The sequence below is a fragment of the Coregonus clupeaformis genome, chromosome 29 (genome assembly GCF_020615455.1).
Source record: "Coregonus clupeaformis isolate EN_2021a chromosome 29, ASM2061545v1, whole genome shotgun sequence".
NCBI classification, from domain to species: Eukaryota; Metazoa; Chordata; class Actinopteri; order Salmoniformes; family Salmonidae; genus Coregonus; species Coregonus clupeaformis.
Window position 1 is genome coordinate 42,951,941 of NC_059220.1, and position 19,006 is coordinate 42,970,946.

General features: G+C 42.9%; 1 protein-coding gene across 3 annotated transcripts in view; it reads right to left on the reverse strand.

Moving 5' to 3' along the window:
• The window catches only part of cnksr1 (connector enhancer of kinase suppressor of Ras 1), a 102,395-nt gene that overhangs the window by 82,465 nt on the left and 924 nt on the right, over nucleotides 1-19,006 (reverse strand). For all 3 annotated transcript variants that reach the window (XM_041855549.2, XM_041855547.2, XM_041855546.2), the window contains exons 2-4: nucleotides 14,228-14,385; nucleotides 4,676-4,878; nucleotides 603-687 (exon numbers count right to left, since the gene is read on the reverse strand). In XM_041855549.2, coding sequence (XP_041711483.1) covers nucleotides 603-687; nucleotides 4,676-4,878; nucleotides 14,228-14,385 — 446 coding nt within the window. The remainder of the gene's footprint in view (nucleotides 1-602; nucleotides 688-4,675; nucleotides 4,879-14,227; nucleotides 14,386-19,006) is intronic.

Consider the following 19,006-nt stretch of genomic DNA (forward strand, 5'->3'; position numbering starts at 1 on the left):
AGCAGAGGAGTGAGATTGCTGCTGTGCTGTGTTAGGTGGCTGATTAAACCAGCAAACACAGTGGTGGTTCCTCTTTGGAAGTTGGCTGCATGCGTTTTAACCCACAAGCAGCTGGACTGCCTCGTGCAGGCTTCCTCTAAAGATAAAATGTGTCTGATATGCATTGTTTGGTCAAACTAAAATATTTAATTCACTTCGCAAGGCCATTCATTCAATGTGTAATTTTTTAACATTTCGCTTATAAGGCCTAGAGTTTTTCTTGGTCAGGTTACTCCTACCTATTAGACAACGACATTAATCAAATTGGTATAAAGCAGTGAGTGCCTATACTAAGAAAACATGAACAGTCATGCCTGAAATACTGCTAAATAGTTAGTTAAATAAACCAAATAGCTACCCGGACTATCTGCATGGACCCTTTTTGCACTAACTTTTTTTGTCTCATCACATACACTGCTGCAACAGTTTAATATCTGTAGCAAAATGTTTTGCAACGGAAAACAAAAACAAGTGTTTCTGCCTGTTTCCGTCTGTTTTGTTTTGTTCTGTTTGATGCCTATTGAATACTACCCAGGTCTTTAACATTGGAGCAGTAGACATACCTTGTGTACGGTGGTCCCCAGGTCTTTACAGTGGGTGATGATGTTCCTACTGGCCGTGTAACCACTCAGCTGGGAAAACTGGTACCTGGACACAGAGTGAGCACAAGACGATGAACATATGTATTTTTAACCAAAAATACGTATTCTGCTCATATGGTGGACAAATGAATGGAGAAAGGGATGAAATAATGAATCTGGAAATCAAAGAAAAGGCTAAACTGAATGATGCATTCATGAGGGAGGATAAGCAATCAGGTACAGTTTTTGAAAAACAGGCACGGTGGGCTTTTGGTTTCTCTCCCTCTAAAAACAGAAATAAATAATTATAAATAACAAACTGCCTTTATTTACCAGTGTGAAAGAGTGATAGCCCCTCTAAATCAATTGAGTTTGTGAAACACGGAGTCCTTCTTTGCTGATGTGAAGAAGAAACTGAATGAAAGAGTCCAGCGAGGACAGGGAGGGGAAAAAGGTTGCCCATATTTTCAAGACCTGAGCTACTTCATTTATTTATGAAATGTGCTCGTTTATTTAGGCTATTTCATATATTAGTTTAGGCTTGGCCTATTTAGTAGGCTATATCGCAGCATAAACCTATATTTGTCAGCATAGAGCTGAGTGACTCACTCATTCGTGGCTTTGGATCAAAGGGGCGGCAGGTAGCTTAGTGGTTAAGAGCGTTGTGCCAGTAACCGAAAGGTCGCTGGTTCTAATCCCCGAGCCGACTAGGTGAAAAATGTGTCGATGTGCCCTTGAGCAAGGCACTTAACCCTAATTGCTCCTGTAAGTTGCTCTGGATAAGAGCGTCTGCTAAATGACTAATAATGTAAATGTAAAAATGTAAAATAAATAACAACCAACATTCTTTCTGATAGTCTTTAATAAAGAAATGTTTTGATTAAGTTAATCTGCTCATGTTGTATGTTCAATTATTTGTGACATTGTGGTTACAATGAAGAATGTAAACAAAATAAATCCTATTCATAATGAATAATCAGACACATTGCAACCTGTCATTTTTCCATATTTAAGTTGTGTACAATTCTATTTTAAATTTTTAGACAATACAAAACATTCACATACAAATGACAAATACATCACACTTGCCCAGACCCACCTGCTCACACCCCCATCTCCAGCACCGCATCACTCTACGCCACATGGCATCAAACTGCACCATTTTGTTTCTCTCCGTCGCCAACACACACTCAGCATTTAGATAATAAAGCATTTAAAAGGCTGACATTGGTTGATTTTCAGTTTTTAAGTATACGTTTTTCAAGATGATTGACGAGAAAAGTATCGTCCAACCCATTGGGTATCTCACTGCACCCTTATATGCCATGTCTTGAAATATGCAGACAGACGGATTAAAAGTTCATTTCCATTGTAATACATTTCTAACGCCACCCATAATTTTTGGACTTTATAACATTCCCAGAAAGCATGGATTATAATAACCTAATGAAAAATGAACCTAGTCATTTACATTTACTGCAGGCCTAAGACCTATGGGTTTAAACCATCTGAATGAATGATTATAGTGAAGATAGAAGCCGCCTCTTAATGAATTCCGAGAGCCGATCCGTTACCCCACAAAAGAATATAAATTTATTTAGCCTAATTGTTTTTATGACTACAGACAGTAGGCTATTATTCCTCTTTTCCTGCATTAATTAATTTGTCTGCATGTCTAGTCAACATTTGGCTAAAAATAAACCATGCCATGAATTAAGAACAGATTTTTTTTTTCACAATGCAATGTGGCACATTGACAACTCATATCACTTTAAAGAGCCTTCCAATGGCCTCCTGAGTGGCACAGCGGTCTAAGTCACTGCATCGCAGTGCTTGGGGCGTCACTACAGACCGGTGTTCAATCCCAGGCTGTGTCACAACCTGCCGTGACCAGAAGTCCCATAGTTGGCCCAGCGTCTTTCGGGTTGGGGGAGGGTTTGGCCGGGGAGGCTTTATTTGGTTCATCGCGTTCTAGCGACTCCTTGTGGCTGCAGGCCGACTTCGGTCGTCAGTTGAACGGTGTTTCCTCCGACACATTGGTGCAGCTGGCTTCCGGGTTAAGCTGGCTGGTGTTAAGGAGCGCGGTTTGGCGGGTCATGTTTCGGTAGATGCATGAGTTGCAGCGATGAGACAAGATCATAATTGAAAGGGGGTAAAATAAAATAAAGAGCCTTCTAATATTAGACAACAAATAAATATACTAAAACAATAACTTCAAAAATGTCCATTCATCACTTGATTTCTTCAAATTGCTGTGCAGGAAAAGGATGTAATCCACCGTTGCAGGCTTCTCTCTGAAACCACACCTCCATCTGAAGGTGACTCTTTCTCATTTGGAACCTCACAATTACCAGGTGGACAGTAGGCCTCTTGAAGCGATAGAGGAAATCCACAAGTATTCTTTCACAATAGCTGGCCTTATGTTGTTATCTGCAGTTTTGAGCTGCACTGTCCCACTCGTGGTGGATAACATCCACTCTTCATTTATGTAATGGTCTGTAAGGCACAAGTATCCTATTTTTCAAAAATCGTCAGTCCACATGTCAAGTGTAATTGTGCCATTGTATTTACCCAAGTTCTCTCTCAACTCTGGGACCACCCGCCAGCTGATTTTTTTTGCCTGATGCAGGATTCTAGAGCGATAGGAGAGAGAGACTGACTGAAACATTCACACCTCCGTTAATTTACAAAAGGATAGTCTAATAGCTCGGCTAGGTGTGAAAAATCCCGCAATTTGTGCCACGGTTTAGGCTACCGATAGATGCTGTGGTCAGTCAGAGTTGAGTCCTATTGTAAAGTGTAGCCTAATGGCCAAAAAAGGGCAAACTTGCAATGTACTCAATGCTTAAGTACTCTAAAGTTTTACATTTCTAACTCAATATCACAGACCAGATTAGCCCTAATGAAAAATGCATCAACCCCTACAAATATATTAATTTATTATAATCCACATAATAATTCAAACAAAATTAGCTGTAGTGATAGGAGAGATTGCATGCTAAAGACAATCAGAAAGAATGTGTCTTTAACCCTGCATTATAATATAACTTATTTTGAACGAAAGCCAGGAATGAGTGTCACTCAGCCCTATCCTGTTCCTGCTTCTGTTGCCTGTTTGAGTATTTGTTTAATATCCTACTGATTGTGATCACCAAGCCTCATGCAACCGCAAAATGTAGCTCCCAAGTGGCGCAGTAGCTGTGCCACTAGAGATCTTGGTTCGAATCCAGGCTCTGTCGTAGCCGGCCGCGACCGGGAGACCCATGGGGCGGCGCACAATTGGCCCAGCGTCGTCCAGGGTAGGGGAGGGAATGGCCGGCAGGGATGTAGCTCAGTTGGTAGAGCATGGCATTTGCAACACCAGGGTTGTGGGTTCGATTCCAGTATAAAAAATAAAAATGTATGCACTCACTAACTGTAAGTCGCTCTGGATAAGAGCGTCTGCTAAAATGACTAAAATGTAAAAAATGTGAAAATAAAGCAATTTCACAAATCTGACTGTTTTTAAAATTTTGCTATGCTGTATTAAAAGCTTTACACTTTTTTTCCCATTAGAACAGACTCTGGTATTACTTGTACTTTATTTAGTATTGTTTACACTGTTCCTAACTGGCACATAAATGAAATTGCAATCTAACAGTACCTGTTTGTCATGCAACAGTATCTCTTGCGCTTTTGACAATGATTTTACATGAGGCCTATTTCACATGATATGCCTAAAATACTTCTATCCACTAGGGTATTAAATAATCACATTTTTCCTTTCGATAATTTAATTAACCTATATATTTTTATTTCAAGCTATCCCTTTGGAGCACATGCAAAAGCGATTTGGAGTTGTTGAACAGGAGTGACAAAATGTATTACAATTGAATTTGAATGGACTGAATGATGAAGAAGAGTGATGAATTTAGAACAACTCCACTAATTGATGTTTAGACCAATCAGATCTGCTCTTTTGCCAATAATTGGGCAAAATAACAGAATTGGGCTGCCTGTATAAACACAGCCTAAATCATAATAGAAGTGACATAATACAGGGCTGTTTAATGTACCTGTTGAGCAGAGAGAAGAGGCCCTTGGCGGAGGTGATGAGCTCCAGCACCACCTGCAGTACGCTGGCCGGCAGCATGGTGGCGGTCTGCCCATCGTAGGGGTTCACCCTCCAGCGGACCTGGATGCCCATGGTCAGGGAGTGGGCCACAACGCGCAGCTTCTCTGTCAGGCAGCGCAGGTTCTCCCCACCCATACCATACGTCTGGGGAGGGAGACCGGGAGGGGAAAACAGTGTGAGGCAGGTGAGAGTGAGACAACCAGGGCCAAGTTTGCTGGGAGTTCACATGCACACAGAGTGCGCGCAAGCACAAGTCGCGCACGCACACACACACACACACACACACACACAGGCTCCCCCCTTTGACACCTTACGTCTCGTATAGTAAGTACAGACAGAGCAGAGAGGCAAGAGAACAAACACACAGACAATATCAAGCCACCCCCTTTTTCCTCCAAACATAACGATGGTCATTATGGCCAAACAGTTCTATTTTTGTTTCATCAGACCAGAGGACATTTCTCCAAAAAGTACGATCTTTGTCCCAATGTGCAGTTGCAAACCGTAGTCTGGCTTTTTTATGGCAGTTTTGGAGCAGTGGCTTCTTCCTTGCTGAGCGGCCTTTTAGGTTGTCGATACAGGACTCGTTTTACTGTGGATATAGATACTTTTGTACCCGTTTCCTCTAGCATCTTCACAAGGTCCGTTGCTGTTGTTCTGGGATTGATTTGCACTTTTCGCAGAACGCGTCTCCTTCCTGAGCGGTATTACGGCTGCGTGGTCCCATGGTGTTTATACTTGCATACTATTGTTTGTACAGATGAACATGGTACCTTCAGGCGTTTGGAAATTGCTCCCAAGGATGAACCAGACTTGTGGAGGTCTACAATCTTTTCTCTGAGGTCTTGGCTGATTTCTTTTGATTTTCCCATGATGTCAAGCAAAGAGGCACTGAGTTTGAAGGTAGGCCTTGAAATACATCCACAGGTACACCTCCAATTGACTCAAATGATGTCAATTAGCCTATCAGAAGCTTCTAAAGCCATGACATCATTTTCTGGAATTTTCCAAGCTGTTTAAAGGCACAATCAACTTAGTGTATGTAAACTTCTGACCCACTGGAATTGTGATACAGTGAATTATAAGTGAAATAATCTGTCTGTAAACAATTGTTGAAAAAATTACTTGTGTCATGCACAAAGTAGATGTCCTAACGACTTGCCAAAACGATAGTTTGTTAACAAGAAATGTGTGGAGTGGTAGAAAAACGAGTTTTAATGACACCAACCTAAGTGTATGTAAACTTCCGACTTCAACTGTACCTTGCCGCATTATTCAAGTGTGTTAACTTTTACATTTACATTTTAGTCATTTAGCAGACGCTCTTATCCAGAGCGACTTACAGGAGCAATTATAACTTCTGTGCAGCATGAGTGGGGAGCCAACATGATGCAGCCCAGACTCCCAGTGCAGGCTAAAAGTGGAGAGCATTGACGCAAGTAAGCGGGCGCACATGCAGGCACTACATGTTAACATAGCAGCCATTAATCTAAATATGAGTCCTTTGTAGTTCATATAATTTACCTCCATTAGGCTAACCATATGCCATTACAGTATTACAGTAAATACCAGCCAGGAGATGGTCAGACCTTTACCAGTCACTACATGCTGGGTCCATTTATTCAGACCACAGGAAAAACCAGGGTCTGTATTCATAATGAGAAGGAGTGCTTAACTAGGATCAGTTTGGCCTTTTAGATATTAATGAATAGCATTTCGTGGACAGGGGAGACCTAATCCTAGATCAGCACTCCTGTTCTGAGATGCTTGATACATACAGCCCCTGGGCCTGTGTTCATAAAGAATATCAGAGTAGGAGTGCTTCTAGGATCAGTTTTGCCTTTCGGATAATAATGTACAAGGTTACAGGGGGGGCCTGATCCTAGATCAGCACTCCTTCTCGGAGACCACTTTGTTAACTCATGAGGGCCAGAAACCCTGTTAGGTTTCAGTTATTTCTACAACAGACTTTTACAAGCAGATCAACAGTTTAGCCCCCGGTGACGTCGACGGTTACGGCACCAAACCCACAGGCCCTTGCACCGTCTGTCAATTAATCCTCTCAGGGTAAATAAAAGCATGTTGGAAATTGGAAGCAGTGCAACACAGAGTCCTCTGTTTACATTAGTGTCCTGAAAGTGACTCCACAGAAACTATTCAGAGAGAAAAAGCGAGGGATTGAGAGAGGAAGGAGACAGAATGCCAAATTATTTATACCAAAACTTGAGGAGCGAGAGAATGAAGGGCATCTTAAAAAGAGAGAGGAGAGGAAGTGAGGGTTTGCCAATGAAAAACAAACTTTCCTCATACAGTCATTTGCATGAGAAGTATTAAGCGCTAGCTTCTTTTGTGTTGGGGGAATAATCACCTTAGGTTGCAGGTGAAGTCTAGGCCTCTGATGTCCCATAGAAAAACCTCAACACACATACACAACAAGCTCTCACAGTCTCACGTCAGAATTAGACGTTCATCCATGTTTCTCAAACGTCACATTTTTGAAGTTGTTCCAAATTATTTAAGGTTAAGTTTAGGCATTAACTCCAAAATCTTAATGTTAGGCATTAACTCTGAATGGTTAAGGTAAGGGTTTAGGCTTGGGATAGGCTTAAAACTAAAATATCAAAAACAACTTTCTATCACTGGATTCGCCATCCCCGTCCACAACACCATACCAAAACCTACTTGAATGTAACAGCGCACACTGTTGCCCTTAGTGGCCAGTTTCCACAACATATCCTGATGTCGAGTACTGACTTATATAACGGGTGACCTGGCTGCACATACACATATGCACACACGCAGTGCTTACACACTTACACACAAACACACACACACACACACACACGCGCACAAAGTGAAAGAATAATGAAAGGATATTAAATCACCGGAGGGAGCTTGAACTTAATAACTCAACTCTCTGCTGTAATCTATAAATAGCAGTTGGTGAATGTCAGAGGAGTACTTGTAAGGTTAAAATAAAACCAGTCGCTTATTTTGTCTGGTACAGCCCCAGATTTGTGTTTATGTTTCTGCTGCTGCTACAGCTCTGTTTCTTGGTGCCATACTGCTGTAAATATGTACATTTACATTTACAGTGGGGGAAAAAAGTATTTAGTCAGCTACCAATTGTGCAAGTTCTCCCACTTAAAAAGACGAGAGAGGCCTGTAATTTTCATCATAGGTACACGTCAACTATGACAGACAAAATGAGAAGAAAAAAATCCAGAAAATCACATTGTAGGATTTTTAATGAATTTATTTGCAAATTATGGTGGAAAATAAGTATTTGGTCAATAACAAAAGTTTCTCAATACTTTGTTATATACCCTTTGTTGGCAATGACACAGGTCAAACGTTTTCTGTAAGTCTTCACAAGGTTTTCACACACTGTTGCTGGTATTTTGGCCCATTCCTTCATGCAGATCTCCTCTAGAGCAGTGATGTTTTGGGGCTGTCGCTGGGCAACACAGACTTTCAACTCCATCCAAAGATTTTCTATGGGGTTGAGATCTGGAGACTGGCTAGGCCACTCCAGGACCTTGAAATGCTTCTTACGAAGCCACTCCTTCGTTGCCCGGGTGGTGTGTTTGGGATCATTGTCATGCTGAAAGACCCAGCCACGTTTCATCTTCAATGCCCTTGCTGATGGAAGGAGGTTTTCACTCAAAATCTCACGATACATGGCCCCATTCATTATTTCCTTTACACGGATCAGTCGTCCTGGTCCCTTTGCAGAAAAACAGCCCCAAAGCATGATGTTTCCACCCCCATGCTTCACATCAGGTATGGTGTTCTTTGGATGCAACTCAGCATTCTTTGTCCTCCAAACACGACGAGTTGAGTTTTTACCAAAAAGTTCTATTTTGGTTTCATCTGACCATATGACATTCTCCCAATCCTCTTCTGGATCATCCAAATGCACTCTAGCAAACTTCAGGCGGGCCTGGACATGTACTGGCTTAAGCAGGGGGACATGTCTGGCACTGCAGGATTTGAGTCCCTGGCGGCGTAGTGTGTTACTGATGGTAGGCTTTGTTACTTTGGTCCCAGCTCTCTGCAGGTCATTCACTAGGTCCCCCCGTGTGGTTCTGGGATTTTGCTCACCGTTCTTGTGATCCTTTTGACCCCACGGGGTGAGATCTTGCGTGGAGCCCCAGATCGAGGGGAGATTATCAGTGGTCTTGTATGTCTTCCATTTCCTAATAATTGCTCCCACAGTTGATTTCTTCAAACCAAGCTGCTTACCTATTGCAGATTCAGTCTTCCCAGCCTGGTGCAGGTCTACAATTTTGTTTCTGGTGTCCTTTGACAGCTCTTTGGTCTTGGCCATAGTGGAGTTTGGAGTGTGACTGTTTGAGGTTGTGGACAGGTGTCTTTTATACTGATAACAAGTTCAAACAGGTGCCATTAATACAGGTAACGAGTGGAGGACAGAGGAGCCTCTTAAAGAAGAAGATACAGGTCTGTGAGAGCCAGAAATCTTGCTTGTTTGTAGGTGACCAAATACTTATTTTCCACCATAATTTACAAATAAATTCATTAAAAATCCTACAATGTGATTTTCTGTAAAAAAAAATCTAATTTTGTCTGTCATAGTTGCCGTGTAGCTAGGATGAAAATTACAGGCCTCTCTCATCTTTTTAAGTGGGAGAACTTGCACAATTGGTGGCTGACTAAATACTTTTTTTCCCCACTGTACATCATTTAGCAGACGCTCTTATCCAGAGCGACTTACAAATTGGTGCATTCAATTTATGATAGCAAGTGGGACAACCACTTTTTTTCTTCTTTTTTTTATGGGGGGTGGGGGAGGGGGGGTAGAAGGATTGCTTTATACTATTCCAGGTATTCCTTAAAGAGGAAGGGTTTCAAGTGTCTCCGGAAGGTGGTCAGTGACTCCGCTGTCCTGGCGTCGTGGGGGAGTTTGTTCCACCATTGGGGTGCCAGAGCAGCAAATAGCTTTGACTGGGCTGAGCGGGAACTGTGCTTCTGTAGAGGTAGGGGAGCTAGCAGGCCAGAGGTGGATGAACGTAGTGCCCTCGTTTGGGTGTAGGGTCTGATCAGAGCCTGAAGGTAAGGAGGTGCCATTCCCCTCACAGCTCCGTAGGCAAGCACCATGGTCTTGTAGTAGATGCGAGCCTCAACTGGAAGCCAGTGGAGTGTGCGGAGGAGCGGGGTGACATGAGAGAACTTGGGAAGGTCGAACACCAGACGGGCTGCGGTGTTCTGGATAAGTTGTAGGGGTTTAATGGCACAGGCAGGGAGCCCAGCCAACAGCGAGTTGCAGTAATCCAGACGGGAGATGACAAGTGCCTGGATTAGGACCTGTGCCGCTTTCTGTGTAAGGTAGGGTCGTATCCGCGAATGTTGTAGAGCATGAACCTGCAGGATCGGGTCACCGCTTTGATGTTAGCAGAGAACGACAGGGTGTTGTCCAGGGTCACGCCAAGGCTCTTTGCACTCTGGGAGGAGGACACAATGGAGTTGTCAACCGTGATGGCGAGATCATGGAGCGGGCAGTCCTTCCCAGGGAGGAAGAGCAGCTCCGTCTTGCCGAGGTTCATCTTGAGGTGGTGATCCGACATCCACATTGATATGTCTGCCAGACATGCAGAGATGCGATTCGCCACCTGGTTATCAGAAGGGGGAAAGATATCCCACTGTATGCCATACTTGGAAGAATGGGGTGTGTTCAGTAGGCACGAAGTGTAAGAAAATGGTCCAAAATGGGGGGAGGTACAACCTAAAATTGTCAAATTGAACATCCATGTGAGGCCATTAGTTAGGTAAAGCCATAGTGGCACAGTGAATAACGAATACAAATATCAAGTAAAAATAACATAGCTATATATAGGGAGTAGAAAATAAGGCTATATACAGGGAGTACCAGTACTGAGTCGATGTGCAGGGGTATGAGGTATTGAGGTAGCTATGTACTTACATATAGGGGTAAAGTGAATAGCAGCAGCGTATGTGGGGAGTGTGTGTGGCATCAGTATGCATGTGTATGCATGTTATGTGTGTATGGGCGTATGTGTGCGTAAGTATTTGTGGGTATGTGGGTAGAGTCCAGTGTGTGTGCATAGAATCAGAGTTAGTGCAAAAAAGGGTAAACGCAGGTAGTCCGGGTAGCCATTTGATTAGCTATTTAACAGTCCTGTTTAGAAGTATTTTGGCTTGGGGGAGAGGCTGTTCAGGGTTCTGTTGGTTCCAGACTTGGTGCATTGGTACCGTTTGCCATATGGTAGCAGAGAGAACAATCTGTAGCTTGGGTGGTTGGAGTCTTTGACAATTTTTTGGGCCTTCCTCTGACACCGCCTGGTATAGAAGTCCTGGATGGCAGGGAGCTCAACCCCAGTGATGTACTGAGCCGCACACACTACCCTCTGCATCGCCTTGCGGTCGGATGGCAAGCAGTTGCCATACCAAGCGGTGATGCAGCCAGTCAAGATGCTCTCAATGGTGCAGCTGTATAACTTTTTGACTGTGTTGATCTGTTTGGAACATGATAGATCCTTAGTGATGTGGACACCGAGGAACTTGAAGCTCTTGACCCACTCCACTACAGCCCTGTCGATGTGAATGGGGGCGTGCTCGGCCCTCCATTTCCTGTAGTTCACGATCAGCTCCTTTGTCTTACTGATGTTGAGGGAGAGGTTGTTGTCATGGCACCACACTGCCAGGTCTCTGACCTCCTCCCTATAGGCTGGTCTCATCGTCGTTGGTGATCAGGCCTACCACCGTCATGTCTTTGGAAGACTTAATGATGGTGTTGGAGTTGTGCGCGGCCATGCAGTCGTGGTGAACAGGGGGTACAGGAGGGGACTAAGCATGCACCCCTGAGGGGCCCCCGTGTTGAGGGTCAGCGCAGTGGATATGTTGTTGCCTACCCTCACCACCTTGGGGCGGCCAGTCAGGAGGTCCAGGATCCAGTTGCAGAGGGTGGTGTTCAGTCCCTTAGTGATGAGCTACGAGGGCACTATGGTGTTGAACCCTAAGCTGTAGTCAATGAACAGCATTCTCACTTCCCAAGTGGGAAAGGGCAGTGTGGAGTGCAATAGAGATGGCGTCATCTGTGGATCTGTTGGGCGGTATGCAAATTGGGGTGGGTCCAGGGTGTCTGAGATGATGGTGCTGATGTGAGCCATGACCAGCCTTTCAAAGCATTTCATGGCTACAGATGTGAGTGCTACCAGGCTATAGTCATTTAGACAGGTTACCTTGGCATTCTTGGGCACAGGGACTATGGTGGGCTGCTTGAAACATGTAGGTATTACAGACTGGGTCAGGGAGAGGTGGAAAATGTCATTGAAGACACTTGCCAGTTGGTCAGCGCATGCTCTGAGTATGTGTGCTGGTAATCCATCTGGCCCTGCGGCCTTGTGAATGTTGACCTGTTTAAAGGTCTTACTCACATCGGCTACGGAGAGTATGATCACACAGTCATCCGGAACAGCTGGTGCTCTCACGCATGGTTCAGTGTTGCTTGCCTCGAAGTGAGCATAGAAGGCATTTAGCTCGTCTGGTAGGCTCGTGTCACTGGGCAGCTCGTGGCTGGGTTTCCCTTTGTAATACGTGATAGTTTGCAAGCCCTGCAACATCCAACGAGCGTCAGAGCCGTTGTAGTAGGATGTGATGTTAGTCCTGTATTGATGCTTTGCCTGTTTGATGGTTCATTGGAGGGCGTAGCGAGATTTCTTATAAGCATTCGGGTTAGTGTCCCGCTCCTTGAAAGAGGCAGCTCTAACCTTTAGCTCAGTCTGGATATTGCCTGTAATCCATGGCTTCTGGTTGGGATATGTACGTACTGTCACTGTGGGGACGATGTCATCAATGCACTTATTAATGAAGCCGGTGACTGATATGGTAAACTCTTCAATGCCATCCGATGGATCCCGGAACCTATTCCAGTCTGTGCTAACAAAACAGTCCTGTAGCTTAGCATCCGCTTTATTGGACCACTTCCGTATTGAGTGTGTCACTGGTACTTCCTGTTTGAGTTCTTGCTTGTAAGCAGGTATCAAGAGGATAGAGTTATGGTCAGATTTGCCAAATGGAGGGAGAGGGTGAGCTTTGTATGCATCTCTGTGTGTGGAGTAAAGGTAATCTAGAGTTGTTTCCCTTTATTTGCACAGGTGACATGCTGGTAGAAATTAGGTAAAACAGATTTCAGTTTGCCTGCATTAAAATCACTGGCCACTAGTGCTGCCTCTGGATGAGCATTTTCTTGTTGGCTTATGGCCCGATATAGCTCGTTGACTGCGATCTAAGTGCCAGCATCGATTTGTGGTGGTAAATAGACAGCTACGAAAAATATAGTTAAACTCTCTCGGTAAATAGTATGTTCTACAGTTTATATAATGAGGTATTCTAACTCAGGCGAGCATAACCTCAAGACTTCCTTAATGTTAGGGATTGCGGACCAGCTGTTGTTAACAAAGAGACACACACCCCCGCCCTTGAGTTTACGAGATGCTGCCACTCTATCCTGGCGATTTATATTAACAGTGTCCTCGTTCAGCCACGACTTGGTAAATCATTGGATATTACGGTTCTTAAGGTCCCGTTGATAGGATAGTCTCAAACGGAGCTCATCCAGTTTGTTCTCCAGTGACTGTACATTCGCCAATAGAACAGAGGGTAGAGGCGGTTTAATCCCTCGCCGCCGTAGTTTCATCAGGGAGCCCCCATGTTGCCCTCTATATTGTCGTCTTTTCCTCTTCTGAGTGTCGGGGATTAGGGCCTGGTTCCAGGTGAGCAGTAAGTCTTGCGCAGCTGAGTCATTGAAGGAGAATTCTTCATCCAAATCGAGGTTAGTGATCGCAATGTACAAAAAAAAAAGTTACGACCAGCGCAAAAAATACAACACAAAATTGGTCAGGAGCGTGTAAAACGGCCTCTATACATCCCAGCGCCATTCCATATAGCCATACAATGCACACACTGTACCACCAACCCTAGCCTACTATAGAACCCAAGAAGAATATACAGTAGTATCACCTACAGAAAATGGCCAATCTAGGCTGAATACTAAATTAAGAAATGTCAATGAATCATGCATTGATGTCAATGGCAAATTAGCTATAAAGTCCTGAACCCTCCCAATCTCCTCTTCCAACAAATAGCCACTACCACTTGGCAAGCAGTGAAGCTGTAATGGGAGATTATTTTAGTGCCCGATTAAAATGATGTGAAATGCAAAGAATGTCAAAATACTTTTATTATCGCTTGGAATTAGTTTAGACTGAGTTATCAGCTCTACGCATATCTCAAGTTGGTCTTGGGCCCTCTATCAATCTATAATATAATAACAATAATATATGCCATTTAGCAGACGCTTTGATCCAAAGCGACTTAGTCATGCATGCATTTACATACGGGTGGTCCAGGGGATCGAACCCACTATCCTGGCGTTGCACGTGCCATGCTCTACCAACTAGGCTACAGAGGACCACTATGAGCCCTCCAGCCCCTAGGGAGCAGCAGCACTCACCAGGGAGCAGAGCTTCTCCACAGCCTCGAGGATGAGCTCCTGATGGCCAATCTTGAGGACGCCCAGACGCTCCAGGTCCTGGGAGGAGAGCTGCAGCAGTTCCAACCCCGTCACCTGCCACTCTGTGAAGGGGTACTGCTGGAGAGGGGTGTCCAGACCTGGAGAGAGACCACACATGGATAATCAAGCTTTTATTAACATAAGTGACAAAAGTGCAGTTACATTAGTGCACATTTTTGTTTTTGCCCTAGCACTAAAACACTTGATTCAACTAATCATCAAGCCTTTGATTTGAATCAGCTGTGATAGTGCAAAACGGCAAAAACAAAAATGTGCACCACTTTAGGTCCCCAGGATTGGTATTTGTATTTATTATGGATCCCCATTAGCTGCTGCCTTGGCAGCAGCTACTCTTCCTGGGGTCCAGCAAAATTAAGGCAGTTATACATTTGAAAAACATTACAAAAACAGATTTCACAACATATTAAGTGTGTGCCCTCAGGCCTCTACTACCACATATCTATAACACAAAATCCATGTGTACATGTGTGTATAGTGCGTATGTTATCGTGTGTTTGTATGCATTTGTCTATGTTTGTGTTGCTTCACAGACCTTGCTGTTCCATAAGGTGTATTTTTATCTGTTTTTTTTATCTAATTGTATTGCTGGCATGAGTTACTTGATGTGGAATAGAGTTCCAGGTAGTCATAGCTCTATGTAGTACTGTGCGCCTCCCATAGTCTGTTCTTGACTTGGGGACTATGAAGAGACCTCTGGTGGCATGTCTTGTGGGGTATGCATGGGTGTCCGAGCTGTGTGGCAGTAGTTCAAACAGACAGCTCGGTTCATTCAACATGTCAATACCTCTCACAAATACAAGTAGTGATGAAGTCAATCTCTCCTCCACTTTGAGCCATGAGAGATTGACATGCATACTATTAATGTTAGCTCTCTGTGTACATCCAAGGGCCAGCCGTGCTGCCCTGTTCTGAGCCAATTGCAATTTTCCTAAGTCCCTCTTTGTGGCACCTGACCACATGACTGAACAGTAGTCCAGGTGCGACAAAACTAGGGCTTGTAGGACCTGCCTTGTTGACAGTGCTGTTAAGAATGCAGAGCAGCGCTTTATTATAGACAGACTTCTCCCCATCCTAGCTACATTTTAGTCATTTAGCAGACGCTCTTATCCAGAGCGACTTACAGTTAGTGAGTGCATACATTTTCATACTGGCCCCCCGTGGGAAACGAACCCACAACCCTGGCGTTGCAAGCGCCATGCTCTACCAACTTGAGCTACATGAGATACTGTTGTATCAATATGTTTTGACCATGACAGTTTACAATCCACAGTTACTCCAAGCAATTTAGTCTATTCAACTTGCTCAATTTCCACATTATTAATTACAAGGTTTAGTTGAGGTTTAGGGTTTAGTAAATGATTTGTCCCAAATACAATGCTTTCAGTTTTTGAAATATTTAGGACAAACGTATTCCTTGCCACCCATTCTGAAACTACCTGCAGCTCTTTGTTAAGTGTTGCTGTCATTTCAGTCGCTGTGGTAGCTGACATGTATAGTGTTGAGTCATTCGAAATATCAGTGGGTTTTGTGATGAATGAGCCATCTGATTCAATGAATGCTGGAGGGGAGTTTGCCTTTTTGCCCAAAATGTAATTTAAGGTGCTCCAAAGTTTTTTACTATCATTCTTTGTCATTTATCTTTGTTTTATAGTGTAGTTTCTTCTTTTTATTCAGTTTAGTCACATGATTTCTCAATTTGCAGTCCGTTTGCCAATAGGTTGTACAGCCAGACCTATTTGCCATCTCTTTTGCCTCATCCCTCTCAACCATACAATTTTTCAATTCCTCATCAATCCACGGGGATTTAACAGTTTTTACAGTCATTTTCTTAATGGGTGCTTATTAGTAACAGGGATAAGCAATTTCATAAATGTGTCAAGTGCAGCCTCTGGTTGCTCGTCATTACACACCACAGACCAACAAATATTATTCACATCAACAACATAGGAATCTTTACAGAACTTCTTGTATGACCTCTTATATACAATATTAGGCCCAGCCTTTGGAACTTTGGTTTTCCTAGATATGGCTACTATATTGTGATCACTACATCCGATGGATTTGGATACTGTTGATGATTTCATTCCTGTACTGTTTGTAACTACCCTGGTAGGTTGATTGATAACCTGAACCAGGTTGCAGGCACTAGCTACAGTTTGAAGCTTTCCCTTGAGTGGGCAGCCTGATGAAAGCCAGTCAGATACTGACTGTTAGCACCTGGTGATCTATAGCAGCTTCCCAGCAGAATGGGCTTTAGGTGAGGCAGGTGAACCTGTAACCATATTACTTCAACAGTATTTAACATGAGGTCCTCTCTAAGCTTTAGAGGAATGTGGTTCTGAATATAGACCGCAACACCACCCCCATTGGCATTTCTGTATTTTCTGGTAAACACTGGGCTACATGTTTATTTAACCAACAGGCCTTACATGTACATACCTTACCACATCATTAATAAAGGGCAATTCCACAGTAACGCAATTGCTCTGAGACACATATTTCCACTTTAAAATGTGTGCCAAACAAAAACCAGTGATTTCAACTCTATGCACAAGGACTACTTTTAACAATTTTCTCTGAAAGTTTTACAAAAACAAATTTACTGGAAGAACTGTGCAGATGCAAAGTTTGGTAACAGAATTTAGGTAATTTCTCCTTCAGTTATTTGTGACCATATTTTCCCAAAACTCTTAAATATCTGCTTATTGTCTGTCTGCAGAAAGAAGGGGGTGTCAACTATGGATATCAATATCATTCTCTTCATGGCAATATAGCCTGAATAGGCATACAAAAGGTAGAATTATGCTAAATCCTAATTTGCATATTTGGTTATTATTCTACACACTGGCTATTATCTTTATGAGCACCGCCCCCAAACAAGACCAAATTTAGTCCGGATGGGACCAAATCTGAACGTCTATGTTGCATGAGTTTGGATATCAAAGTAGAGTACAGTACAGCACAGTAGCGTTTAGTTCAGTTTCAGTACAGTACAATACATTACATTATACTGTACTCAACTCTAGTGTGTTCTACTGTAGGCCTACTGTACTTTGCTGTCCAAACTTATGAAACATAGACATCCATGATTGGTTTGTTAAACTTACACAAGGCAAATAATGAATCCAAAACTAAATATAAATGTTTGATATTATATGCCAGGTCGCAGTTGTAAATGAGAACTTGTTCTCAACTGGCTTACCTGGTTAAATAAAGGTTAAATAAATAAAAAATAAATAAAATATTAGTTGCCAGGTGCTTTAATTCAACATTATTGTGTTTTGATCTATTTCTAATACACCTTAAGACTTTTTCTGGTAGATGTTTTATAAGACCCCTTTTCCATCTGTTTGATCAGAAATCAATGGTTGAAAAATGTATTATATACGCCTTAATTTCTCAAAAATATAGACTCTTAGCTTTCATTTGACACCCAATTTGAAATGCCCCAACGAGCTTGAAATGTTGGTGCTCATGGTCCCTTTACATGGAAATGCCCTAAACTAGTAATCATGTTTTTAATATGAGCAAGCAGACCCTCCAATAAAGTGTTACACATCATCCTCATCATTTATACCCATATCATCATGTTCATCATATCACAACGACATTATCGTGGTCATTTTCTGAATCCTCATCATCACCTGACCTCCAGGGGGCCCCCATTGATTTTATTAGTCACCCTCACTCAGATATCATATTAACAAGTCATGACAAAATGTGTACAATTGCAGGAAATTACCTTTAAAATTGCAAAAATGGCTCACCACCCTATGGCAAAATGTGTAGAATAGCAGGAAATTCGCTATAAAACTGCACATTTTTCTCTCTGCCCCATGGAAAAATGAGTAGAATTGAATTGAATGAGTGATAAAAATGCTAAATCTTCTTCCCGCTCCATGGCATTTTTTTTTTTGAATGTCAGCAAACTTGCTTTAAAACTGCAAAAAAATTCTACGCCCCATGGCAAAATGTGTAGAATTGCAGGAAATTAACTTAAATTTCCACTTTCCTCTCTTCCGTCCAGAGGGGGGCCACTTAAATGTGTTGCATGCGAGGTGGGGGGGGGGGGGCAAACTAAATTTTGTTTAGGGCCACCAAATTTTGTCATGGCCTCAGCATTGTCATTATTTTCATCACAGAGGAGAGGATGCCTCATGATTTACTTAATCCAGTATTGCGGTAGTACCCCAATTATAATAATTACCTGTTCCACGCATGGTGAAACAGGAATTGTTTACTCCATCAGTGGCTAATTGGTGTGCTAATGCTAATCAAATGAAAACACTGTGGGGTAACTTAAAGGTCAGCAGAAAGCCATTCAAAACAGCCTGTGACTCCATCATAATGACTCATCGTCCATCGGGTTGTTTACACCATTCAGCACTCGATTGGTTCGGTCTAATTAGCTAAGTGGATGTATGCAAGCTCTGGGGGCAGCTAGCTACCCCCTCCCTACATAACATTAGCATAGAGTTCTCAGGTGACATAATCGTAAAGTGACAGGAGAGGGCAAGTTAAGTCAAAGGACACTGAACAAATGTCCAATCTGAACCCAAATTAGAAAAGATAGGGTGGCATTAATTGACCATGCAGACAAAGAGGTTAAGCCAAAGGCCAAACATGTTTGTATATACAAATCACGACATACACTAGAGGATGACTGTTTTTCTCTGTTCCCTGATACAACAAAAAGCA